The sequence below is a fragment of the Theropithecus gelada genome, chromosome 10, assembly GCF_003255815.1.
Source record: "Theropithecus gelada isolate Dixy chromosome 10, Tgel_1.0, whole genome shotgun sequence".
Classification (NCBI taxonomy): domain Eukaryota; kingdom Metazoa; phylum Chordata; class Mammalia; order Primates; family Cercopithecidae; genus Theropithecus; species Theropithecus gelada.
Window position 1 is genome coordinate 88,923,339 of NC_037678.1, and position 26,882 is coordinate 88,950,220.

The 26,882-nt window shown below is 46.0% G+C and overlaps 1 protein-coding gene and 1 pseudogene across 3 annotated transcripts in view; one reads left to right on the top strand and one right to left on the bottom strand.

Moving 5' to 3' along the window:
* Positions 1 to 26,882, bottom strand: part of BFSP1 (beaded filament structural protein 1) — a 78,454-nt gene that overhangs the window by 14,597 nt on the left and 36,975 nt on the right. For 2 of the 3 annotated variants that reach the window (XM_025398278.1, XM_025398277.1), the window contains 4 exons: positions 16,515 to 16,575; positions 6,346 to 6,441; positions 3,305 to 3,397; positions 199 to 306 (listed from right to left, as the gene is read on the bottom strand). In XM_025398278.1, coding sequence (XP_025254063.1) covers positions 199 to 306; positions 3,305 to 3,397; positions 6,346 to 6,441; positions 16,515 to 16,535 — 318 coding nt within the window. In that variant the 5' untranslated portion in view covers positions 16,536 to 16,575. Of the gene's footprint in view, positions 1 to 198; positions 307 to 3,304; positions 3,398 to 6,345; positions 6,442 to 16,514; positions 16,576 to 23,576; positions 23,988 to 26,882 lie in introns of those variants that run through there. The other variant, XM_025398276.1, reaches the window with a different exon arrangement.
* Positions 8,457 to 8,983, top strand: LOC112633143 (annotated as a pseudogene).

Here is a 26,882-nt window from a genome sequence, read left to right on the forward strand (position 1 = left end):
CTCCCTTGTCCTGGAAAATTCCTCAGTCCAGGGCAGAGCAGAGCGCTTGGTCACCCACTCCGAAAACCCCGTTTCTGCCAGGAACATACGATATGTTCAGCATGTGACAGCTCCTCAAGCTGCATGCGTGTGCTGCGCGTAACGCCTCCATAAAACATGTGGGAAGTCCCAATGCGCATGCGGCAGTCTCGAGCGTACCTGGGCCTGCAGCTCCACTCTCTGCGCCTGCAGGTGGGCGAGCACCTCGCGGCCCTCCTCCAGCTGACTCCGCAGAGCGGCCACCTCCCGCTCCGTCAGGAGCTTCTCCTGCACAGAGAAGGCCAGAGTCAGATTCACAGGACATGCAGAGAGGAAAAGGGCAGAGGAGGTGTGGGGCCCTGATATGGATGGAATATCCGTGTCCCCCTGAATTCTGTGTTGAAGTCCTAACTCCCAAGATGAAGGTTTCAGGAGGTGGGACCTTTGGAAGGTGTTAGGGTTAGATGAGGTCATGAGGATGGGGGGCCCCATGATGTGATTAGGGTCTTTGTAAGAACAAGAAGAGACACCAGAGCCCCCACCCCCGCCCCCTGTCTGTCTGTCACATGAGACAAAGCAAGAAGGCAGCCACCTTCAAGCCAGAAAGAGAGCCCTCTCCAGACACCAATTCTGCTGGCACCTTGATCTTGGATTTCCAGCACCCAGGACAGTGAGAAATAAATGTCTGCCTGTCGGCCCTCCCGTCTATAGTGTCCTGTTATAGTAGTGTGAGGAGACTAAGCCAGGCCCACAGCGCAGCCATCAATGGCTTTTGCTTTGTCTTCAAAGTCTGAACCTCCCTGGGAGTGTGAAACGCCGGGACCAAGTACCAGGAGACCAGAGCTTAGACCTGGCTGTGCCGTGAACCTACTAAGAGACTCTAGAAAAGGCATTTGACTCTCAAAGCCTCTGTTTTCCCTTCTGTGAAAAGGAAAACCTGGAATGCACACTCTCTAAGAAAATGAAGGTTGGTTGGAGCCGCGAGCCACACACTGTGCTCCGATGTCAGCGCAGCACAAAGCAGGAGCCATCAGCCCCAATGGGTGAAAGAGAAGTGACGCTCCAGGGAATGGCTGGAAGGAAATCCTCCAACCTCTCCACACTCTGCCAAGCAGGTGCCTCTCTCCTGACCTGCCTTTCCATGTTTATTCAAAAATATTCAAATTGTTTCACAAAGGCCTGACTGCTCAAGAGCCATGCATTCTGACACAGAGCACATTGACTCGAAGCCACGCAAAATCAAACACCAAGTCTACACTGAGGGTTTCTGTGTCCAAGCCCATGCATGGCAGGCAGCCTCTGCTTCAAACACCTTACAAAGTGGCTGCAGCAGTGACACAGACATACAGGAAAGTGACTGTCTAATTTGACTATAGAATTGCTAAACTAAGACTCATAAAGATGTGATGCTTTCTCAATTGGTGCTTCTCTAGCCTGAGTATGCCCACGAGTCCCTGAGGATCTGGCTAAGATGCAGATTCTGTCTCAGTGGGTCTGAGGCTGGGCTGGACACTCTGCACATCTCACAAGCCCAGGTGATGCTGATCGATGACATCAAAGTCAGTCCAGTGTCTGTGTACTTACGACTTAGAAGGATCTTATTACAAGGGAATAGACGACACAATTCAAAAGGTATGCTCGGATGTAAAACACCTTTGAGTTAGAGGACAAAAGTGGGTTTGAAAAAATAAAAATAACATCTCTGGAAAGGGATCTCTGGCAAAGAAAATTAAGACTTCCGGAAAAGCTTTTTTAGGCCTTAGTAGCAACCTCGGTTACATCCACTAAGGACAACAGGATCCTGAAACGGTAATTGGTGGACAATTCGGACAAGACTATCCTCATGAATGCCAAAAAAGGTAACTTTCCTGTCTCTTAGATGATACTTTGCAGGGTTCAAAAGTGTCTTCTAAAGCAAATTTGGGGATTTCTTTAGCTTTGTATAAAATAATTAAGATGAAAAAGTTCAGGTAGCTGGTGACCCCAGCCCATGGGTTCTGCAGCAGCTTGTCTGCATGCTGCTCCTGGGCAGGCCCCACCTCCTGAGCAGCCCATTCATTGACTCGGAGCATGGCCTGAGCACACATCTAGGCAATTGCAAGTGTCACCAGGGTTGAGAGCCACCATCCTAGATCATCCTTGCAAAAAGACCCAGAACCTTATCTCTTGCCCAATCCACCAAACCCTGTACTAGCCTACCACAACCTCTGGAGAAGGGACACTGTAACATTTTTATTTTAATTTGCATCATTTCCAGTGTTTTGGGGTTTTTTTGTTTCTTGTTTGTTTGTTTGTTTGTTTAGAGATGGGGTCTTTCTATGTTGTCCAGGCTGCTCTTGAACTCCTAGCCTCAGGTGATCCTCCCACCTCAGCCTCCTGCGTAGTTGGGATTACAGGCACGAGCCACCTCACTTGGCACCAGTCTATTTATATATATATATCATGCTATGCATCACAAAATTCCATAAACCATATTAGGAAAAAAAACTACTATCCTGTTGAGCAGCTAGAGAGCTAAATGAAGAAGGAATTTGGAACATAATATCGGAAATAATTTTTCATATCCAAATCTTTAGTTTTTACAAATCGGCTTCAACAATCTCTATCCTTTCCCACTAGTTTCCATGCCACAGGCTCACATAATCATTAGCAGAGCTCCGTCTTGAAAATATATTCACTAATTATCTGAGATTCTCTGTATTTTAAATTCATGAACAGATTGATAGGGAGAATAAGGAAACAAACCAATTTTTTAAATGGGCAAGAGGCTTCAGCAGATACTTCCACAAAGAAGCTATCCGGATGGCAGATAAGTGCACAAAAGGATGCTCAGCTTCCTTAGTCATTAGGGGATGCAAATTAAAACCACCACCATCAGAAGAGCAAAGACACACCAAAAAGCTGACATACCAAGTGCTGACAAGGACAGGGAGCCACAGAAACCCTCACGCATTGTGGGTAGAGATGCAACAATGGCACATCGCTTTGGAAAGCAGCTTGGTCATTTCTTATAAAGTATGCAAGGAAGAACAGCTCGTAATTCTCAAGAGAAAATACCGAAGAAAATGGTCAAGGACGCAGTTTACATCCTCATGTGTCTAAATATTGGCATTTACAGTACAAGAAAAATATCAGAAGAACAAACTTCAGATGAGGATACAAAGCAGGAGTGGGGAGTGGACCCTGGTGGCCACCCTCACAGTCCAACCTGTGAGCCCTTCCCTGGGAGTCTGCAGATACAGCTTCCCGCCAGGGCTGGTTTGCCTTTTCCTGCTCCAATTCTTACCTCCCTCATCCCACTCGTCACAATGGATGCTGGAGGAGTGGTGTGGATGATCTGCTGCAGGATGCTGATATAGGTCTGAACTTCCAGAAGATTCTGTTAGGGCAGGGAAAGCATTCTCGTTATAAGTTGAGCTGTGCTGGTTTTTCCTTCTAGTACTAGATGAGCACAGGAATGGACACTTCCACATGCTGCATCATCACACACGGGACAGACCATGACCAGGTTCAGGGGGAAGAAGAGATTGATGCATTTGCTGCTGTCGGTGGGCCTGCCCACATGTGCACCATGCTCATTCCTGGCCCCTCAGTCTCCTTTAATCTTCACAAGAACAATGGGTAGATGAATAAACTAAGACTTGCTTTATTTCACCGTTTCTCTTCAGCTACATTGGTGCATTGGTCTTCACAAAGCCCTGGGTGGCAGAGGCACAAAAAACAGAGGAAACAACCAGCCCTCACCAGACATGGTGGCTCACACCTGTAATCCCAGCACTTTGGGAGGCCAAGGCGGGCGGATTGCTTGAGCCCAGGAGTTGGAGACCAGCCTGGGCAACATAGTAGGACCTCATTTCTACAAAAAAATTTAAAATTAGCTATGTGTTGTGGTGTGCACCTGTGGTCCCAGCTACTTAGGAGGCTGAGGTAGGAGGATCACTTGAACCTGGGGGTGGGTGGAGGCTGCAGCAAGCTGTGATCACCCCACTGTACTCCAGCCTGAGTGATAGAATGAGACCCCATGTCAAAAATAAATAAGTTAAAAGGCCCTGGAGGGCACAAAGGACCCTTTCCAACACCAGCAGTGTTTCAAAGAATGGGCTTTGGTCAATCAGGCCTGGACTAAAAGACTTACTGGCTATGTGTGACCTCAGGCAAGCTATTTAAACCTCCTAAAATGCAAGTTCTTCTATAAAACAGGGATAACTATATGTAGGGATGCCCGATCCCCTTTACCGGCCAGTGCCCCATCCCAAGCTCTGTGAGTAACAACAGATGACACAGCCCTCTGCAGAAAGCAGCCCTTGGTCAACAAATGGTCATCTTGTCTAGGAAGCCACCAGGCCCTGCCTCATCCCCAACCCAGGCCAATGACTGATGGCACGGGAGTACAAAAGACCAACTCTCTCGACTCCTTGAGGGACCCGGCTGTGGTAATTCACAGAGCTTCCCATGGGATCATAAGAACGCCACAGCTAGACTCCAGTTGAGGACACATCCTTGCTCTGCTCCCTGCCCTGTCTTGCCCCTTTCCTCCCCTTCTCCTCAGAGCCCTCCACTAAGACATCAGTGACAAAAAATCACTACTTAGAGCTCTGCTTATAGGGAGCCTGACCTGAGCACTATTTCACAAGGCTGCTCTCGGGATCCGGTGAGATACTGCAGGGGAGCCTCACAGTGTGAGCTATCATCATCACCATCATCATCATCAATATCATCCTAAATGGCCTGGAAGAATTCTTTGAGCTGCTTCAAAACTGCCCCAGGCACTGTTCCAAGGATTCCATCAAGTAGAGCAGAAGCAAGGAGGTGGGTGGGGAGGAGGAAATGGCTAGGCCTAGTGGAAAGTGAGAAGGACCCTGATTGGAGCAGACAGGGCTGGTGTACGGATGCAGGTACACACTGAGGTAGGAAGGGAACTGGAGGTTCACTGAGCACTTGCCAAGCTCCAGGTTGTACCCATGTTCCCACATTGTCTTAGTTTGGGTTTCCGCAGAAGCAGACTCTGGGAGAGGGATCTGAGTATAAACAGTTGACTGGGCAATGATGCCAGGAAACATGATGGATGGAGTGGGAAAGTGAGGCAGGAAGGGAGGGCGGTCAGCGAGGGCTATTACCAATGAGTCACCACTGTGAGCACCTGGAGCTCAATCCTGGTGAGGATCTCTGGGTGCCAGTGCAGAATAAAAGCCTCAGAGTTGGTCTACAAAGGCGAGAGGGAGCTGGGGTGTTTATACACCAACTCCCATCAGTTCCAGTTGAGGCTGCTCCCTGCTCCTGGGGACGGGAGTTCCTCAACTCCCCACTACAGGTGGAGCAGCCTCCAGCTGCTTGGAGAAAGTCCTCAGGCAAAGCTGCAGGGATGGCAGTGGGAGGAGGCCAGAGTCCCTGAAGAGGGAAGCCCTGAGGCACCCACAGGTCTGCTACACTACTTCACCCACACCACTGCTGGGAAGGAGAGCCTGCATTTGCATTTTGAAGATGAAAAAGCAGCTCAGAGAGGTTAGGCCACTCACCCATGGTCAAACAGCTGCAAGATCTGATCTTTCAATTATGCCAGGGTCCGCCACAGTCAGGCCTGTGAGGAACTGTTGGAGGCTGGGGGAATCTGAGCACTGCAGGAGAGGAAGCTCCTGAATAATGTGCTCCTGCAATTAACGGGTTCAGAGGCAGAGAGAAAAACAAGTCTTTTTTTTTTTTTTTTTTTTTTTTTTTGAGATGGAATCTCGCTCTGTCCCCCAGGCTGGAGTGCACTGGCGTGATCTCGGCTTACTGCAAGCTCCGCCTCCCAGGTTCACGTCATTCTCCTGCCTCAGCCTCCTGAGTAGCTGAGACTACAGGCGCCCGCCACCGTGCCCGGCTAATTTTTTGTATTTTTAGTAGAGACGGGGTTTCACCGTGGTCTCGAGCTCCTGATTGTGATCCGCCCGCCTAGGCCTCCCAAAGTGCTGGGATTACAGGCGTGAGCCACCGCGCCCGGCCGAAACAAGACTTTTTAATGTATCTTCTGAGCAGAAACAGTTGATGGACTGTCGCTTAATGAAGACGGATCTATATAAAATCACTTCATAAATTATACTGTACAATATAGATACTGGTTCGCAACACCACAGCCCTCAAACCACACCCACTACTGCCCACTGTTCAAAGCAGGTCTGGCTCATTAAGCACTGTACAGTGACCAATTCACCCCTATTTGGTTCGAGGGAAAATGCACAAAGGTATACCACTCTCTAGCAGTCTGTTTTCAGTCACAGTGCCCTGGGCTTACCTGATCAAACCCAAACTGGGTTTTCTAGAGGAAGGGCTTCAAGGGGTCATGGTTACCTTCTTGTGCCTGTCCTTCGCCGCACTGATATCGTCTTGCAAAAATTGGGCTTCCAGCTGAAGGCGCAGGTTATGCAGCAAGGCTTCATCAGCTTCCTGCAATGAGAACCACATATCCCTGGCCACAGGCACCATGGAGCGTAGGGGTAAAGCTAGCCAGGTATATGAGCACACAGACCACCTGGGAGCTTACTGAAATGCAGACTCTGATTCAGTAGGTCTGGGAGGGATCTGAGATTATGCATTCTAGCAAGGCAATGGCTTAGCCCATTGGACCTGTTCTAGAACAGCAGTTCTCAACAGAGGGTGATTTTGTCCCCAGGGGGACATTTGGCAGTGTCTAGAGACATTTTTAGTTGTCACCACTTTACTGGTAGGGTCCTTCTATTGGCAACTAGTGGGTAGAGGCCAGGGATGCTGCTAAATACCCTACAATACACAGGACAGCATTCCCCCCACAACCCTGCACACAAGGAATTCCCCTGCCTAAAGGGTCAATACGGCCAGGGTTAAGTAACCTTGATCTAGAAAGATCGGAGCACTAGGTATATTTACATACCAAATAAAGTTAATATTTAAGTAACCTCTTTATTTGTTCTATATGTCATCATCAGTGAGTTGGGTTTCTAAGACTGAAAGAAAGAGTTTTCCCTTAAATCCTGAAATCTGTATTCTAGTAGTTTTCTCCCAAGGACTGTTAACATTTACCCTGAGAAGATGCATCTTTAATACAAAAACGCATTTTTTAGAATGACTGTTTTGTGAATAGCATTTGTTCCTCTAAGGTTGGAAACTACACTGATCACAAAAGGTTGAATTTTCTCAGGAAACTTTCTGATAATTCACTGGCTCTTACCTCATTGATCTAGTTTGAATATACCAAATAGGTATGAAAGAATTCTTAATGCTCTTAATAAGATTGTGCTACGATGTCCAGAAATGACTTATATACTTTGGCATCTTCAGTGTGATATTACAGGTGAGCATTACTTGGATTCGTCAGGATTCCCCACTCTCCCAAGATACCTCTGCCATGCACACCTGCCAACACCTGAGGCCTTGGGAAATGGATTTTTACTGACTTATGAGTGACTTGCTAATAAAATAATGAATATTAGCAATGGGATCTCATTAATCAAGGGGGACATGTGGTTTGGCTAAAATATGTAAGAGACACTGTCCACGCTCGCATGAACAGAGTTATGACAGTCACGATATGTGGACTGGCCATGAGATGTAGAGACACTCCCCACCCTTGTGCTACTAGGGTTTCAGTTCTGGCAAGGCCTTGAGACTGTTCTCTTAAGAAAGGCACTTGGGGCCAGGCGCAGTGGTTTACGCCTGTAATCCCAGCACTTTGGGCGGCTGAGGCAGGTGGATCACCGGAGGTCAGGAGTTCGAGACCAGCCTGACCAACATGGAGAAACTCTATCTCTACTAAAAATACAAAATTAGCCAGGCGTGGTGGCACATGCCTGTAACACCAGCTACTCAGGAGGCTGGGGCAGGAGAATCGCTTGAACCTGGGAGGCAGAGGTTGCAGTGGGCCAAGATCACGCCATTGCACTCCAGTCTGGGCAACAAGAGTAAAACTCTATCTTGAAATAGATAAATAAATAAATAAATATAAAAGGCACTTGGTTCCTCAGTTGCTCTTGTGAAAGACCACTGGTGCAGCAAGATTTCTGATTGTCTGATGCTGACAAGAAGGATCCTGAAATTCTGACTCTATTGTAGCTTCTGCCTTGAATGAGCTTTCCATGCAAAGTGTTCTCTTAGCACCTAAGACACCAGAGCTGAGACTTCATGGAGCCTACACAGAAGGTTGTGTGGACCCTGGGGGCCTGCATCACAATAAATGTTAATATTTAACAAATCTCTCTCTGTGTGAATTTGGTCTGAAGCATTAGCAAGATGGTAGGGGAGTGGCCAACCCTCATCCAGCTCAAACTTCTCAAGCTTTTTTATCTATCCAAGAGAACTGAAGATTTTATCTTGCAGAACTTGAGAGTTGTATAAGATCAAATTAGTTAATGTGCAACCCTTAGGAATATATCTTAAAACATTTCCTTCCTTTTCAATCAGCCATCTGTAGTGAAGCCGCCACCAAAATGCAGATTTTCACGAAAACCCTTACAGGGAAGACCATCACCCTCGAGGTTGAACCCTCAGATACGACAGAAAATGTAAAGGCCAAGATCCAGGATAAGGAAGGAATTCCTCCTGATGGGCAAAGACTGATCTTTGCTAGCAAAAGCAACTGGAGGATGGATGTACTTTGTCTGACTACACATTCAAAAGGAGTCTACTTTTCATCTTGTGTTGACACTTCGTGGTGGTGCTAAGAAAAGGAAGAAGTCTTAACACCACCCCAAGAAGAGTAAGCACAAGAGAAAGAAGACTAAGCTGGCTGTCCTGAAATATTATTATTAATTATTATAATATTAAAAATATTAAGGTGGATGAGAATGGCAAAATTAGTCACCTTCATCAAGAGTGCCCTTCTGAGGAATGTGGTGCTGGAGCGTTTATGGCAAGCCACTTTGACAGACATTATTGTGGCAAATGTTGTCTGACTTACTGCTTCAACAAAGCAGAAGACAAGGAACTGTATGAGCTGATAAAAGACATGAACTAACAAAACAAACAAACAAAACATTTCCTTTTGCGTTTCTTCCTGCCTCAGCCTCTCAAGTAGCTGGGACTACAGGCGTGCACCACCACGCCCAGCTAATTTTTGTATTTTTAGCAGAAATCGTGTCTCACCATGTTGGCCAGGCTGGCCTTGAACTCCTGACCTCAGGTGATCCAACCACCTCGGCCTCCCAAAGTGCTGGGATTACAGGCATGAGCCACCGTGCCTGGCCAATTTTAAACTTTCTAGAAGTAGCCACATTAAATAAAATAAAAAGAAACAGGTGAAATTAATTTTAATAATATATTTTATTTTACCCAGTATACCCAAAATATTATCATGTCATCATGTAATCAATAAGTTAGTGGTGAGATATTTTCCATTCTTGTTTTCAGATCAGGTTTTTGAAACTGTTGTGTATTTTACACTCATCACACATCCCAATTCAAACTCCCCACATTGCAGGTGCTCCACAGCCACGTGCGGCTTGGTGGCTGCCATACTGCATGGCACGGCTCTGTGGGAGCAATTTTCGGCAATGGAAGATCTTGTTCCTCCTCAGTGCTCCTCCAGGTTTCTGCTCCAGGGTGAATCCCCAGGTAAGGAGCCCTCGACAGAACGGGGAAGGACACCAGTGTCCAAAGTTGTTCCTCACCCCGGTCCCTGGACTCTCCTGTCTACTCTCTCCAAGGCTTCTCCTGATTCCTGGCCCTAGCACTGGGCCCCTGCTGCCACCAGCACCGCTGTCCACTGGGAGAAGCTAGAGCTTCTGGGAAAACCACTCCCTTCAATAAATCTACACATGGTCTGAAGTTTTTTGGGTTTTTTGTTTTAAATCAAAAATAGAAGAATGAACCAAATTACAAAAAGGGTAACATTTTTCCAGATCCAGGACACTGAACTGTCCAAACTACAAGAATATGAAATCTAACTATGGGACTTAGCTTCTGAGCTCATTCATGTGTTTAATTAATTAGCCATTGACCTTTAAAGAGCTCTGCCTTCAGGGGGTTACCATTCTGGGCCCTTAATGATGGGTCCTCACATCCTGCAACCCAGTGACGACAGTGAGGGAGGGTCTAATGAAAACTCAGCTGTAGCGTTTCTTCTTCCAGAAGGCGTGCGCTACCCAGCCCGGGGCGATCAGACCCAAACTGATGCACTCCTGCAAATCGAGGCATTCCTACCCCAGGGGAAGTGGGCAGACCCCTTGGAGATCCTGGTGCCTGGTCTTCTGAAATACCCAGAAGTATTTCACAAGCCTGTGAAGCCTTTTGTAAGAGAAATGGTGGAAAGGGAAGCCTGAATCTTTCCAGCAACAGAAAACGGTGGAGGATTCAGAAAGACCTGGGTAATTTGTAAAATACAAAAAAACAACCAGACCTCAGGAAAGACGGAAACCAGGGCAGTCTCAGGAATCTAAGTAGCAGGAGTCAAGGACCTGTCCTCAGAGTGACCCAGCTCTGAATCAGTTCATCCCTGCAGCCCTCCCTCAGGAGAGCTGTGATTGGCCAGCACGGGTCACATGACCACCATCTTGACTGACAGCTGGACCACATGATGGGAAAGACAATCACAGTGTTCCCGGAGGCATCACCACTCCCTTCAAAGGCAATGGTTCCTTGTGGAGTGATTCTCAGCCCCGGGGAGGGGACCACACCCTCAGAGAGGCCTGGCTAAATCTGGGCCCGACGTGCAGGAGTATTGGGTGGATGTTGTTCTATCTTCCCTCTGCCCATCTTAAGACTGCTGAGGATGGGGTGGGATACAGAATTCTCAATCACTCTTACCAAAATGCATCCATGATTGAGCCACAAAGCTGAATGACTAGAAACAGGGCTTCAAGGACCCTTTGTGTGATTATTTAAAAGGAATCAAACATTCCAAATTTTAGAAATAGAAGGGACCCTAGGGGTCACTGGTCCTCAAACTTTTGTTAAGCCACATGTGCCATCCTTTGAACAAAGCAGTCCATGAAAGCCACTGTACTGAAGCAAAACCAAGGGGCCACAGGCATCCCCCTTGCTCAGCTGCCCTCTTCCCTCAGAGACTCTTCAAGCAACTCCATGCAACATGAGAGCTCTGCCAAAATGCACCTTGAAGTCCAGAGCCTCCCTCCATGTATGCGGGGCTGAGGCCAGACCGATGCAGTGCGTCATTGAGCTCGTGAATGGAAGTTAGTGGAAGATAATGGGCCTGGAACCTGCCGTGGGCTTCTCTCTACTAGCCAAGAGCTGAGTGCTAAGCCCTGACTCCGTCCTTTGAGGTGCCTGTCATTCTTCCCCACCTCCCTCCTAGGATTGTGCTAAAACCACCAGCACTGAGTCCCATCAGTTAAATCTTTAAAATTGCTCATAGTGATAGTAAAAGGCCAGTCAATAGTTATTCTTAAAATAGGGATTAAGCAGATGTTTCTGCAAGCACACTGTCCTGCTTTGAAGATAATCACCTGATAAGCTGACCCCAAAACCCCCAACGGTGAGTAGGGGCCACTGGAATGTACAGTTGCTGATACATTGAGGAAAATTTGTTTTGGAAGTGTTTTCTTTTGTTTGTGCCAGAACTCAGAAATGTGTAGACGCTTGTGTTTTTATTATGCTGTGGATGTTGTCAGCTGAATTTTCAGAAGCTTCACCAGCAGAATCATCTAGATTTTTCTGAATTGAGATTATGGGTCAATAGTCTAATTTTACAAAACATTCCAACCCTGATATTGCCTGTGTCCTAGATCTAGACCAGTGGCCCTCAAAATGTGGTCCCTGGATCACAACACCTGGGAACGGATCAGAAATGTAAATACTCCAACAGATGCCAGACCTACTGGCTTAGAATTTCTGGGGCTGAGGTCCAGGAGTCTGGGTTTTAATGTGCCCCCCACCCCTGCCGCACCCCAGGTAACGCTGATGCACACTGAAGTTTTAGAACCACTAATCTAGACTATTTACAGCCATGTTTTTAGAAAGGAGCTGGAGAAATAACTAGAATTTGGAGCATTATTGAAAATCAGCCCTTTTTAACTCAAATGTCTGGGATTTAAAAGGGTGAAAAAAAAACAGCCTCACTTACCTATTCACAGGGATCCAGAAACTCCATTAAAAAACCCAACTGCTAAAGAATGGGTATTTAAGTTCATTAAGATTTCTAGTTAGCTGGAATTTAATTAAAAAACACTTTTCCTCCAACTCTGGATGTCAAACACCTTTCCAAAAATGCTAAGGTTGTTCTTCCAGGTGCTAATGCTGGCCTGAAGGAGGGCACTGGGCAAGTTCTACATCTCTCCACCCTCTCTCTTGCCTCTGCCTCAGTCTCCTCAACTTTGCTCTCTCTCCCTTTGCATTCATCCTGACTCTTCCTCTGCTCCTCTTGCCTCTCCACCCCCAGACTCCTCCTCTTCCTTCCCAGTTTCATCTCCTTCTCTGGAAGTTCATTTCCGGACTCAGAGGAATTCTTGGACATAAAAAGGCACAGCCCTGAAGGTAGGGCTCCATGCCCGCACCATTTTATCCCCTAAACTCCCTGGCCTCTTGCTGCTTTCCGCAGGCACGTTTTAGAGACACATGAATTAAATGAAAAAGCGTATATGTCAGTCTTTAAATATTTTTAAAATTGTTTTTAAGTGAAAGCATTTGACTAGAAGCCACATCATTTTAAAATTCTGGGAATTTTAAAGAAAAAAGAGAGGAAGATTTTAAAGTCTGCTGCTTACAATTTCCTTAAGATAAGCCAATCAGGCATCATAGCAGACCAGTAATCTCATATGTATATATTTGGTGACCATGAGTTCTAGAAGTTAGCAAACCCAAATATTTTAAAGTCGCCTGGAATTCCTACTACATCAAAAGGCTGAGAAGTTGAATAACTTTGGCCATAGGTTGTAGGTAACGTATTGAGGAGTTTATTTCACTTCCAAGTGCATAGCAAAGAGTGGCCCGCTATAACTTATCTGGCTGATAAAACTACAGGAGCTCTTTCTGTAGGCTTGATTACATGTGCAGCATGAAGAAATGCATGGTGGTTTTGTGAAGGCAGGGGCCATCAGTCCTTTCACATACATTGCGCTGTCTTCCAAGTAGGATGCAAAGACTGGGTCAGTGATGTCCCATGGCCACATCCAGGGATGAATCCCTTCCACAAGTGAGACCAAAGGAAATGGGCACTGAGACTGAGGTAAAACCTCGTTGATCTGATGTAAGAAAATACCCAAAACCTGCAGGCCAAAATCACTCACACGACCAGCTGATGCGATGTGAATTTTAGCCTCTTTCATGTCATCTGATGATCTCAGCAGAGAACAAAAAGGTCCAGTGTTCACCTGGTCCTGCCCTTGAGGGACTATTTGGGTTCTCCAGAAGTGGACCCCAAGGCAAAGACTGGGTACCTGTGACTTACCTGGGAGGTAATCCCAGGAGGCACAGGGAAGGGAGGGAAGTGAGCCAGGGAAGGGAACCAATGAAGGAGTGTGATGAGCAGGTTGCCATTGTAGACAGCTCAGTCCTGCTGGGGTCCCTCTGAGGGACCATGTGGAACACGACTCTGAACTGTCGCTAGGAGGGATGGGGAACTTATCCACCTATCCTGGTCCACAGCAGCTGAGGGTTGTTCCTGAGGTGTTAATACCCAGCGCTTCTGGACTGTACTCATGTGGGCCATGTATGTTCCCAGAGCCCGAGATGCAGGCAGTGATCAGGGTGTTCAGCATGTCTGAGTGACCACTGGGATGGCCCAGGGTATGTGGACAGGACACTAACATCAAGGTCCATGGGGCCACCTATTGCCAAGAACTCTCTGGCTTCGTGTCTGGCCTCTGAGTACATCGATTCCCTGACTATTCTTTGGAGGTAGAGAATGAACCACAAACACAAAAGACCCCAACTCCTGTCTACACTTATTGCAGCTGAGCTGCAAGGCTCTGAAGTCATTTCACCTCACCAAGGGTGAGTTTCCTCACTGGCCCAGAGAAGAATTTGGACTAGGTCATTTCTGAGAATAAAACCTGCCCCTCCAATAACCACAGGCTGTTCTGAGGCTCCTACAGGCTTGCACAAAGCCCTCCCCAGCTCCCTGCATCTGCCTACTGTGTTTATGAATTCTACTATTATCCAAGGACTACCTGCATCTTATTCACTCTGTATTTGTCTTTAAATGTACTCATTTTTACGTAGATTTGTTTGGAAATCTATATGTCATCTGCTGTAAATAACAGGTAATCCTAAAAAATTCACAAGTATTAAATATCACTCCTCCATGCACTTTCTAAAGTCACCTCCCATTTCACCAGGGTTCTGCACCCACACTGTGGAGAAAATCAAGCTGGTGTCTATCACATCAAGTGCTCTGTAATAATAACAGTGACCGGGGATTGAGCGCCACCAGGTGATGGGCAAGTCATACACATTATTACATCATTTAGTTCTCACTAGACACATTGACTTTCACTCCTATGGTGGGTGGGGAGTATTGTGGTTCCATTTCACAGATGAAGAAGCTGAGGCTCTGAGGGACAAGGCAATTGGCCCACAGTCTCGCAGATGCTCAGCAGTAGCAGGCGGTTCCTAATCACAGGCTACACTCCTCGTTGGGGCTGTGCAGCTCACTTGTGGGCAGTACTGTCTTACCTGGACCCAGGGGCCAGTCATGCCAATTCCCTGTGCTGGTGTCACCCAAATTCTTGGTAGCATCTTTCCCCAGAACCTTCATAATATTCTTACAGGGCTGATACTTCAAATGTCCACACTCTATGTCACAATATACATAAAGGTGTACTATGCGATGCTTTTTCCGTATTTTTCATTATCTATGTTGCTTTATTTTTATTTTTTCTACTGAGAATATGGATCGCTTTTGTAAAAAAAGAGAAAAACAACAGAAAGTTTAAGCTTGTTTTTTAAACTCACTGTCATTTTCCATCAAGGATAAAAGAGGAACCCCATTCTTTTTCCCCTTTATTTGAAGAGTACCCAGGATAGCACTGCGTGAGTGACAAGTGAGGAGAAAGCCCTGCACGCAGTGAGGACAGATGCTCACAAGACAACATGTGGAAGTGTTGGGGAGAGGGCCTGGGAGGGCCTGCAGGGTGCTGTGAAGGATGCTAGGGCCCCGTGTCTGAAGGCCATGTTCTGGCAGTCTGAGGTTGCCACCAAACAGAAGAATGGGGATGATCTACAGGTGTCAACAGAATAGCAGGGTTACGTCAGACACTACTAAGGCCCAGCTCCCAGCTCCCAGCTCCCAGCTCAGACGTCCAACAGGCTCAAGGCCATCGTTCTCTAGGCCAACTATTGAGCGTGTGTCCTCAAGGCCCTCCTGAGGCGCATTCTCACTGCCATCTCTGTGTTTTTATCTAGGGTGCCCACGTGTCCTACTAGCTGGCCTGAGACAGTCCCAGCCTGCATTGACTGACTTGTGTAATTACGGACAGCACCCTCTTTCACACTGTCCTAGTTTGAACATATTATACGTGCTCACAAGCAGAGGGGCAGGTAACATAGACAAAGCAAAACTGGGTTTCCCTAGATTCTAGTTCTGATTTTCCCCTCAACCAGCAGAGTAATCCTAAACAGCAAAGGCTGGACAAAGTGAAGGGACGGCAAACATCCCGTGCTAACCCTGACTGTCCAAAGAGGCTGCCTGGAGTTCCCTGGGCATGGCAGGGAAGAGTCTGCGGTTTTGTCAGCAATTTTGATGAGTTGTAGGCATGGAAGGGGTGGGGAAGGGCAGCCCATGTGCCCTAATTAAGCAGCCCTTCCACTAAATAGTCTCCATGGATCATTCCGCTGTGATATTTGAGCTCAAAAATGATCAGAAAAGGGCCATGCTTAAAGCTATCTGCCATCCCTGGTTCTGTACAACCCTGGTGATCCAGAATCATTCTGCTTTCTGGTGGTGGGATTCTCCTGGCAAAAGCAGAAAATCCAATCAGTTAGTGAGAATGATGATGAAGAATCCCAAGAAGGAAATCACCCCTGTTCTGCAAAGATCAATTCCACATAACCCTGCAGGAAAGTCAAGTGGCTAAGAACCCCTGGCATCTCCCCTGGGGCTATTGGTCTTGCTATAAGAGGGCGCTCTAGGGGAAGTAGAAATTTCTTCCTCTGTTCTCTTGAGACTTCTCCTGTGGAGCAGCAATCTCAAAACTCTTAGCCAACAAGACAGAGGTATCGCTGTGTCCAAATAACCACTGCCCAAAGCAAGGTCCTTCCTAAATTCAGTGTTGGGGATCGGTATGACAGGTAAAACAGCCTCTTGTCATTGTGACGCCAGCAGGTCACAATGCCTAGGTCACAGCAGGTCACAGGCCTAGCATAGCCAACAAGCTTCATGGCCTGTGTTTCTCGCAGGAGAGAGGCGTGTGTGTATGGGTGTGTGAGTTCACTCACAAAGACGCAGTTGAAATTAACAAGTCGAGAGAGAGTGACTGCAAAAGAAGTAGTGACCGCTAAAGTAACACAAAGAGAAGCATGTAAAACATGCACTTCCACCATTCCGTTCAATACTGTAATTAAGCTACATAAGCCCAAGGATGTGTTCCGCTCACCTTGTTAAGCCGTTCAAGCATTTCTTTTAGCAGGAGTTGACATTCACACTCATTTTCGTACCTGCAAATTGGACACGTAAGTGAGAGTTGGGTGGCTACCGTGCTTTCATATGTATGGATCACATAATAAGCATTAAATTCAACCTGGGTACGATGCCCTCTCCTTTGAGGAGAGGGTCTTAATTTTAAAGTAGTAGCTAATGAATGCTGCATTTCCTAGCCAACTGCCTCCCAATCAGAAAGTGGTAACATTTACAAACTGCATGGAGTAACCAGGGGCAGTTAGCCGAATAGGAGACTCCCAGCCTGAAGGCCCCAACCCCAGCCCCTACAGTCTTATTCCCAGCCACCCCAAGGACGAGGGAATTATATCCTGGCCTATCTAAAACCCAAGTGCAGCAGTGGCAGAGATGGGAGACTGCCCTGCACAATCTACACCACCATTAACCTGACCGTACTTGGATTTCCTATACTATTTTATTTGCTGACACATGTAATGTGTCAATTTTTCCAGATTATGTCATTTAATCCTTACATCACCCTAGAAGAAAGCAGTTATTGTTAGTGCTGCGTTAAAGATGAGGAAACTCAGGCAGATGCTCCCAACACTTCGCCCTCCTCCTAGCAGCATCACTCCCCACACAGCGACAGCCTCCTCTGGGCAAGTGGGTGGGGCAGGCTGGACATGCCAAGGAGTTAGGGCCTCTGGGAGCAGCCCCCAAACTCTGAAAGAGGCAAATTGGAGCATAAGTACCCTAGCTCCTTTTCTGCTCAGCTGGGACAACTGAGGCACGTTCTATACCCAGCAAGTGGAGCTCCAGTTGCCCATGATGGGAACTTGCTTGCTAGTGCACTCAACACTGGCTGTCTTCCCTTCCTGTCTCACCTCTTAACTCCCCTACTGGTGTTCCCCGAGGACATGTTCCAAAGAAGCCACTTGCCCTCAAATTCCTGTCTCAGGCTTGGCTTCTGGTGGACTCCAAACTAAGAGAAGGGTGGAGTCAGACCTGAGACTTGAGTTAGACACCAAAACTGTGCTTTGATAACCATGCTATATTGTCTGGACAGAGAAACGAACTCCCCCAATTTAAACATTCACAAGATTAAGAAAGCAACAAATACTAGGAGCAGGTGTTTTTGTTTGTTTGTTACTTGGTTTTTTTCTCCTAGTCAATTTCTTTCTGGACTTCTAGAAAATGATGGGGATTGGGGAAGCACAGACTTCAGAAATCATTCTGGTCAGAATGAAGGTTTCCCTCTGCGGGTATTTTAACCCTGAAGAGAGAAGATTCCTTCCTAAATGACTCCTCCCCTTGTTCCCTATAAGGTGACCCACAAATGCCCATTCTCGCCTTCTTCAGGAGTTTGAGCCCTTGATGTTTGGCAAGCACAGGACTGCCTAGAAGGGAGACTACATTTTCCAGCATTCCTTGCAGCCAGGTGTGGCCATGTGACAAAGTCCTGACCAATGGGATGGAAGCCTAAGTCTGCATGGCAGCTTTCAGATACCTTTAGTAAGCAATGGTGTATGTGTGCCCTTTGCTTCTCATTTTCCATCCCTCCCTCCATCCTGCAGCCAGAAACATGAATGCTGCCTTCCTGAAGGCCACACAGAACCTTCCACGTCCCAAATACTGTAGAGCATCATACTAAACTGCTTAACCAGACCTTACACAAGCGAGAAACATTTTGGATAAGCCAATGACATTTTGGGTAAGCCACTATCACTTTTTCTGATTTTTTTCTGTGTGTGTGTGGAGGGGGGGCAGGGGTGGTAAAATACGCATAACATAAAATTTACCATCTTAACCATTTTAAGTATACAGTTGGTGATATTAAATACATTCATAATGTTGTGAAATCACCACCAACATCCATCTCTGTAACTCCTCATCTTGCAAAGCTGAGACGCCGTACCCATTAAATACTAACTCCCCATTCTCCCCATCCCCAGCCCTGGCAACCACCATTGTACTTTCTGTCTCTGTGAATTTGACTAGCCCAACTACCTTATGTAAGTGGAATCATACAATATTTTTCTTTTTGTAACTGGCTTATTTCACTTAGCATAATGTCTTCAAGTTTCAACCATATTGTAGCATATGTCAGAATTTCCTTCCTTTTTTAGGGTGTATAATATTCTATGTATCCACCACATTTTATTTATCTATTCCTTTGTCGATGGACACTTGGGTTGCTGCTACATTTTAGGGAGCTATCTAGGAAGCTATCTGTTGTGAACAATGCTGTTACGAACATGTGTATACAAGTAGCTATTCGCGGTGGCTCACGCCTGTAATCTCAGCACTTTGGGAGGCCGAGGCGGGCGGATCACAAGGTCAGGAGATCGAGACCACGGTGAAACCCCGTCTCTACTAAAAATACAAAAAACTAGCCAGGCGAGGTGGCGGGCGCCCAGCTACTCCGGAGGCTGAGGCGGGAGAATGGCGTAAACCCGGGAGGCGGAGCTTGCAGTGAGCCGAGATTGCGCCACTGCACTCCAGCCTGGGCAACAGAGCGAGACTCCATCTCAAAAAAAAAAAAAACAACCCTCTTTCAATTCTTTCAATTCTTTTGGGTATATGTACAGAAATGGAATTGTTGCATCATATGGTAATTCTATTTTTTAATTTTTTGAGGAACTGCCATACTGTTTTCCACAATGGCTGTACCATTTTACAGTCCCATTAACAGTCCACAATGTCTCCACATCCTAACAAACACATATTTTCTGTTTGTTTGTTTTTTTTATAGTTGCCATCCTAATTGGTCTGAAGTGGGCCATGGTCAATTTGGAGTTTATGTCATTTATAGTTGAAAGCAATCCTAATTAACACTGAGCCCAACCCACAAAGCATAGTTTTCTGTGCCCTTGCATGCCCATGCCATGGGTTCAAGTCAAGTGTTCTTCAACCATGAAAGATGCTAGAAAATCACACCACTGTGTTCTCGGAAGGAAAAGTCCGGAACTGAAGGAAGAACAATTATGAATATGTGCAATGTGCACACATTCCCAGATCTAAAACCATCTGCGAAGCTGAGTTCCATCTAGGAAACTAAACATCTCTGCACAAGTTTTACATTTCATACCAGGATGTTACATGTAGTAGTTTATTTTGTGTATTGCCCTAACAGAGCCAGAACTTAGTTTTTGAGTGTATTATTAGCTTTGAGAATAAAACTGTTAATCAAATCTAACTTTCTCATTGCTCTTTCCTGCTGGAAATATCTAAGAGTTTCCATAGCTTAAGAACACATTTGACGATCAACATATTAACCTGATATTGTGGGTAATTTTCATGCTGTAAAGACAAGTCTAGATATTATATTAAAGAGAAGTGACTTCCAGGCGCGGTGGCTCATGCCTGTAATCCCAGCACTTTAGGAGGCCGAGGCAGGCAGATCACAAGATCAGGATATCGAGATCATCCTGGCTAACACGGTGAAACCCCGACTCTACTAAAAATACAAAAAAAAAAAAAAAATTAGCCAGGCTTAGTGGCGGGTGCCTGTAGTCCGAGCTACGGGGGAGGCTGAGGCAGGAGAACGGCGTGAACCCGGGAGGCGGAGCTTGCAGTGAGGGGAGATCACCCCACTGCACTCCGGCCTGGGTGACAGAGCGAGTCTCCGTCTTGAAAAAAAGAAAAAAAAAGAGAGAGAGAGAGAGAGATTTCACTACAAAGAATTCATGATAATGTATATATCCATATAAGTATATTCATAAAATGAAAAAACTGGCTTCAATTAACTGTTTTACATAAATTATTTTTAGTTTTCAACGATTTGGATAATTGAATCTGTCATTGTATTTTGATAGTTTTGTTTTTATTTCATTCTTGCTTTATTTAGTGTTTCGTTTAGTCTTTGACCTGTTAAAGACCTGATTTTGAAATTATTCAACTGCCAGGTAGAGATTATGACTAGTGCTAGCATGGAACCAAGGCTGCACATAGTAGCCCATTGCTGCATTATTTTCCCCTGGCTTTAGCTAGCCATCAACTCACCTCTGGAATGTAAACTCAAGCTTGGCATGTATGTGCATGTGTGTGTGCCTATGGATGTGGATGAGCGTGATTTCTATAATGATTTGCAATTCCCACTACCACAATCCAAATGTCAAAACTTCTCCAAGGGGGCAAAGGGAGAGAATAAATTAATATGAATTTTAAATAAATCACAGAGCCTGAAGGAACTGCTTCATGATGGGCGTATAACTCAGAACCAAGTGCAATCAGTAAAGACCAGGAAAAGCCAACACGGCGTTTCCTTCAACTAGGACTCATGGATGTCATGCTTGCCAGGCAAAGTACAGTAGACTATGGTCTAATGCCAATACAAAGGCCATCCAGGGAATCCTGATGGCCCATTAAGCTGCCCTGGATGTCTGAGCCACAGGGCACTTTCCCCCTTTGCTTTGGAGAACATGAGCTTCATCTGAATGAGGTCCTATTTCTGGGCCTTACACTGCAGGAGTCCAAGAACACATTCTCTCAAGATACAGTGTTCCCAAAAGAGCATAGGCCCAGGGTGAGAAAACCTAGGTTCAAGTTCTATCACCCACAGGCCGTCTCCCAGGTTCAGTTTCCCCATGAAGTGCCATAACAAGTGGGTTTTCAGGTCCCTTCTACCAGTTCCAAGTCTGTTTCTATAGATTAAACCTCAAAAGAGTTGACAGGAATCGAATCAATAAATGTGATTTAATAAATGTGTTCAGAACACAACATTGAATAACCTGCCCAGGATTCAGATTGAGAAACTGGAACTCAAATATAGAGCAGGTTTGGAGAAATCCTCTGACTACCCTATACCAGGGGTTCCCAAATCTGGCTGGAATGACCAGTGGCACTCATTAAAAATGTTTAAGCTTCTGGACCCCACTTGAGGTCCAGGGTAGGGCCTGAACATCTGTATTTTAAAATTCATTTATGAAATTTTAAATGGATGAATCTCTTACATGGTTAAATAATTGTGTGTGTGTTTGTGACAGAGTCTTGCTCTGTCACCCAGGCTGGAGTGCAATGGCACAATCTCAGCTCACTGCAGCCTCTGCCTCCCAGATTCAAGTGATTCTCCTGCCTCAGCCTCCCGAGTAGCTGGAACTACAGGCGTGTGCCACCACACCCAACTAATTTTTGTATTTTTTTAAGTAGAGACAGGTTTTCACAATGTTGGCCAGGCTGGTCTCGAACTCCTGACCTCAAGTGATCTGCCTGCCTCGGTCTCCCAAAGTGCTGGGATTACAGGTGTGAGTCACTGCACCCAGACCACAATTAAATAATTTTTTTAAAGATATAAAAAGACGTTCTGTTAAAAGTCTCCTTCCCACCTCTGTCTCCCAATTGCCCAGTTCCTACTCACTTATCCCCCTCAGGTAGCCAGTGTCATTGGGGCATGTGCCTATGTGTGTGTCTGTGCGTGTGTCTTTGTGTGTGTCCTGAAATTCTTTTTATGCAAGAAAACAAAAACAAAAACAAAACAAAACAAAAAAACTCTACTCTTCTCCCTTTTTAAAAAACTAAATGACAATAACATACTTTTTTCCACTGCACAGTATTCCATTACATGGAGGAAGCACCTGTTTCCTATTAATGAGCATTTATTTGGTTCCAGGCTTATTGCAGATCCTGCTGCAGTGAGTATATTTGCAGGCATGCCATTGCAAATGTGTACCTGCTGGAGTGTACCTGTTGCAGTATAGCTGTTGCAGTGAGTATCTTTACAGGCATGCCATTTCATACCTGCTGGAGTGCATCCTCGAGACCATCCTGGCTGACACAGTGAAACCCCGTCTCTACTAAAAAATACAAAAAACTAGCCGGGCGAGGTGGCGGGTGCCTGTAGTCCCAGCTACTCGGGAGGCTGAGGCAGGAGAATGGCGTGAACCCGGGAGGCGGAGCTTGCAGTGAGCTGAGATCCGGCCACTGCACTCCAGCCTGGGCGGCAGAGCAAGACTCCCTCTCAAAAAAAAAATGAAAATAAAAATAAATAAATAAATAAATTCCTCGAAGTGGCCTTCTGAGTCAACGAGCACACACATTTATAACTTGAAAAAATGTTGACAAATTGCGTATTTTTTTAAACAGCTCCTATGTGATTTTAACACATTACTCAATCTGTGGGAGGGGAGACCATGCCCTGGACCAGTGCTTCTTAGTCTTCAACATTTAACTTTTTAAACTGCAAATCACCTAGGGAGCTTGTTAAAATGCAGATTCTAATTCTGGAGTTCTAGGATGGGCCTAAGAATCTGTATTTCTAGCAAGCCCCCAGGTGATGCCAATACTGCTGGTCCATGGACTGCACTTTGAGTATCAAGACCCTAGAGGACACATAGTGAGCCTAATTCCCAGGTGTCAGCTGCCATGCCATGAAGGCAATTACACTTAACATGCCCAACACCTAAATTCCAGTCCCGGGACAGTAATTCACTAGCTGAGGGGCCTTGCCCCAAATTCCTACATTTTCTGAGCCTCAGTCGCCTTATCTGTAAAACAGGTGCGGTAAAGATAAGTCTGTAAGGATTAAATAACACCGGTACATCTCAAAAACAATGTGCTGAGCAAAAGAAGCCGGACAATAGAATACTTGCTGTAAGATTCTATTTTTGTGGAACTGTAGAATAAACTCAATCTATGGTGATAGAAATCAGAACGGGTGCCTCTGGTCTGGGGCAAAGGGGACTAACTGGGAAAGGGGAGGAGAGAACTTTCAGGGGTAGTGGAAATATCTCACTTGTTTATGGTAACACGGGTATATACATTTATCAAAACTCACTGAACTATGCACTTAAAATATGTGCATTTTATAACATGCAAGTTATATCTAAATTTAAAAATAGATGAAAAGTAAATGATACAACTTAGTGTAAACTGACGTGTCATCAAAATAGAAGCTAGTCTTAACTTAAGGAAATGTGCCACCTGCGTGCATGGATGAGGTCATCGATCGACAGGGGACCAGAGACGGACCTCCACCCCTGCGTGGGTAGCAGCGTGCTCCCAGCCCCGCGCCCCCGGGGCGGCCCACGCCCTGCCTCGGTTTCCCCCGATGGCCGCCGCTTACTTGCTCCGGAACTCGTCGAGCGCGCGCTGCGCCTCGGTGCCCTGGCGCTCCAGCCGGGTGCGCTCGGCAGCCAGGTCCCGGGCGCGCTGGCGGTTGCTCTCGACTTGGCGGGCGAGGGCGTCCTCGGGCCCAGCCAGCTCGCCCAGGCGCTGGAAGGCATCCAGCTGCCGCCGGAGCCCGGCGTGGCGCTGCTCGAGCGCGCGGGCCCTCTGGACGTGGGCGGCCACGCGCTCGCCGAGTCCCTGCAGCGCCGCCAGGCTAGTGGCCCCAGCCCAGCCCTCGTCTGCCGGGCGCTCGGGCTCGGCGGCGCGCGAAGCCTCATCGGCGCGCTCGTACTGCTCCTTGCGGGTCTGGAAGACGTAGCTGCGCCGGTACATGGCTGCTCTGGCGCGGGCGCGCGGGCGGCGCGGAGCCGGCTCTCCAGGAGGCCCCCGGCGCAGCCAGCAGCCCGCTAAATAAACACCGGAGGCCCCCGGCGCGCTACTGGGACGTTCCAGAGCCGATCAGCAGTTGGGCCCGGGCGCGGGAGAAGAAAAGAGCAGCTGCCCGCTTTGTGCGGCGGATTAGCGGCCCATACAGCTCCGGGGTTGGAAGGTTACGCGGGCAATGAGGTTTTTGTTCCGTGATTGTTCAGGCCTGTTGCTTTTGATTGAATGGAGGGTCAGGGGACACGGAAGGCATGACGCTCTTTTGACTGGTTCCACTGGGGACTGTGAAGGAATTCCCCAGGCGAGCTCTTTAAACTTGCACTAGCTCAAGAGCCCAGGGCTTGTCACTTTGTCTCCTCTCTCATTCAAACTCAATTGTAGAACTCTTTAACAACGCCATTTTTTTTTTCTGATTACTTAAGCAATTCTTTTTTTTTTTCTTTTGGTCTTTTTTATTTCCAATTGCTCGGTTATGCATGCAGCAATTCTTTCTCATAACCATAACACGACGTTTAGCACCCCTCTCTATGGCAGAGGTTCTTAACCATGGATGCAAAATAAAATGGCATGTCTTCATAAGTAGTGAGGTGTGTCGCAAGTAATTTCTTAGTAATACCAGTGCATATTTGTGAAGAGCCTACAATAACTTAGGAGACATGCACGGTTATGTTTTTATAATTCACCCATGCTCCGATGGAGTTTGACATCCTTTCTTGAATGGAAAAAACAAATAGAGCCTCACCTATGGGGCTATAATAGGTGGCTCACGCCTGTAATCCTAGCACTTTGGGAGGCCGAGGCGAGCCGATCACCTGAGGTCAGAAGTTTGAAGCCAGCCTGGCCTACATGGTGAAACCCCGTCTCTACTAAAAACACAAAAATTAGCCGGGCGCGGTGGCGCGTGCCAGTAATCCCAGCTACCCGGGAGGCTGAGGCAGGAGAATCGCTGGAACCTGGGAGGCGGAGGCTGCAGTGAGCCGAGATCGCGCCACTGCACTCCAGCCTGGGTGACAGGGTGAGACTCCGTTTCAAAAAAAAAAAAAAAAAGAAAAAAAAGTTGCTTTTTTCTTTTCTTTTTTTTAACATAAAATGTAATACAAAAAATTTTAATAAAAAATGAGATGGAGTCTTGCTATGTTGACCAGGCTGGTCTCAAACTCCCGGGCTCAAGTGATCCGCCATTAATTGGCCAACCCTCAGTTAGAGAATAATAAAGGATTTTTCGCCATTATGTTTCATTTTAATTTTTATTATGGAACTAACAGTTGGATTTTAAGGACAAGCTTTTAAAATAAATAAATAAAAATATATATACGCAAAATAGCTAAATTTTGACAAATTTAAAAGTAAATTGTGGGTGTTGAAAGAAATATATATATATATAAAATAGCTAGATTTTGACAAATTTAAAAGTAAATTGTGGGTGTTGAAAGAAATTAATACCACTTGATGAGAATGTTTCTGAATGTAAATATTTTGTCATACCTCCAACTTTAAAAATCATTATCAAAAGGGTTGTTTTCTTAAAAGTGAAGATTAGTAGTACCATATAATTACTAACTATATGAATTGTGTGTGATTATACTACAATTAAAGATGGAGAAAGAAAATTACACAGATCTTTGTGGAGTTTATTATTACACCAAATTATTACCTTAAGATAATAGATTCAGTCTGGAATAAAGCTCTGTAAGGCCCCAAACTGTGCTGGTGACATGGTTATTGTTCTATTTCCTTAAACCATTTAAAATTAGATTTTGTCAGGTGCAGTGGGCCACACCTGTAATCCAGAACCTTGGGAGGCCAAAGTGGGAGGATATCTTGAAGCCAGGAGTTCAAGACAAGCCTCGGCAACATAGTGAGACCCCCATTTCTTTCATTTGTAAAAATAGAAATAGTAAATAAAAATACATAAAATTTGATTGTATGGTCAAATTGAGAAGAACCACATGAATATTTTTGTAGGTGCACATATACCATGCTGATAGCATAGTAAATTGACTTCAGGCTTCCTCGAGAGCAAAACCAACATATAGCAAGAGTTATAAAAATCATTTGTTCCCTTTGATATCGTGTATCAGTCAGATATTGCTACAGAACAAACTGCCCCCAAAACTAAATGGCATGGAAGTATTTATCACTGCATTCCCTGGGACTGGGAGCTCAGCCATCTTCCAGCTGTAGGTCTCCTTTCAGCAGGGGCAGCTCTGCTCCCAATGTCCCTCAAGCTTCTGAACTAGCGATGACAAAAGCACAAGAGCAAGCCCAGTCATACAAGCTCATCCCAGGCCTTTGTTTGCATCATGTCTGCTGGCATCCTATTGGTCAAAGCAAATCACATGGCCACAAATAAAGTCAAGAGGAGGCAAGGAGGAGTCAGGGCTCAGCCTGAGGCCCTGGCAAGGGTGTGGGTGGATAATCCCATCATGCTGGAGTGGAGAATCAGGACCCACAACTCAATCGACCACACATGGGAATCCCATCTGAGAAAAATGTATTCTAGAAACATAACAAAAAATTATTTCAATTTAATCCTGTGAAATAAACACTCAGAAAATACCTCCTCACAAAGCATAGCCTCAGAGTTAAATATTGCACAAAATCAAGTCTCTGCCCTCAGGGTGCTGGTGGAGAATCCATACTGACTAATGAAAACACAAGATAATCTGGACAACTTCTGAAATAAAGATCTTAGCAAAATGCTGTGGTTGTATTGTCTAACTTCAGGTGCACTGGGAAACGCAATCCTGCTATGTGCTTAGAAGGAGTGTGCAATATTTGTCAACAACCCTAAAGACCATATCACTGGTGGGAGGTTATTCAGTAGGAGTAGAGATCATATGCATAAGGAAGAAATCATTGCTGAATGAATTTGTTA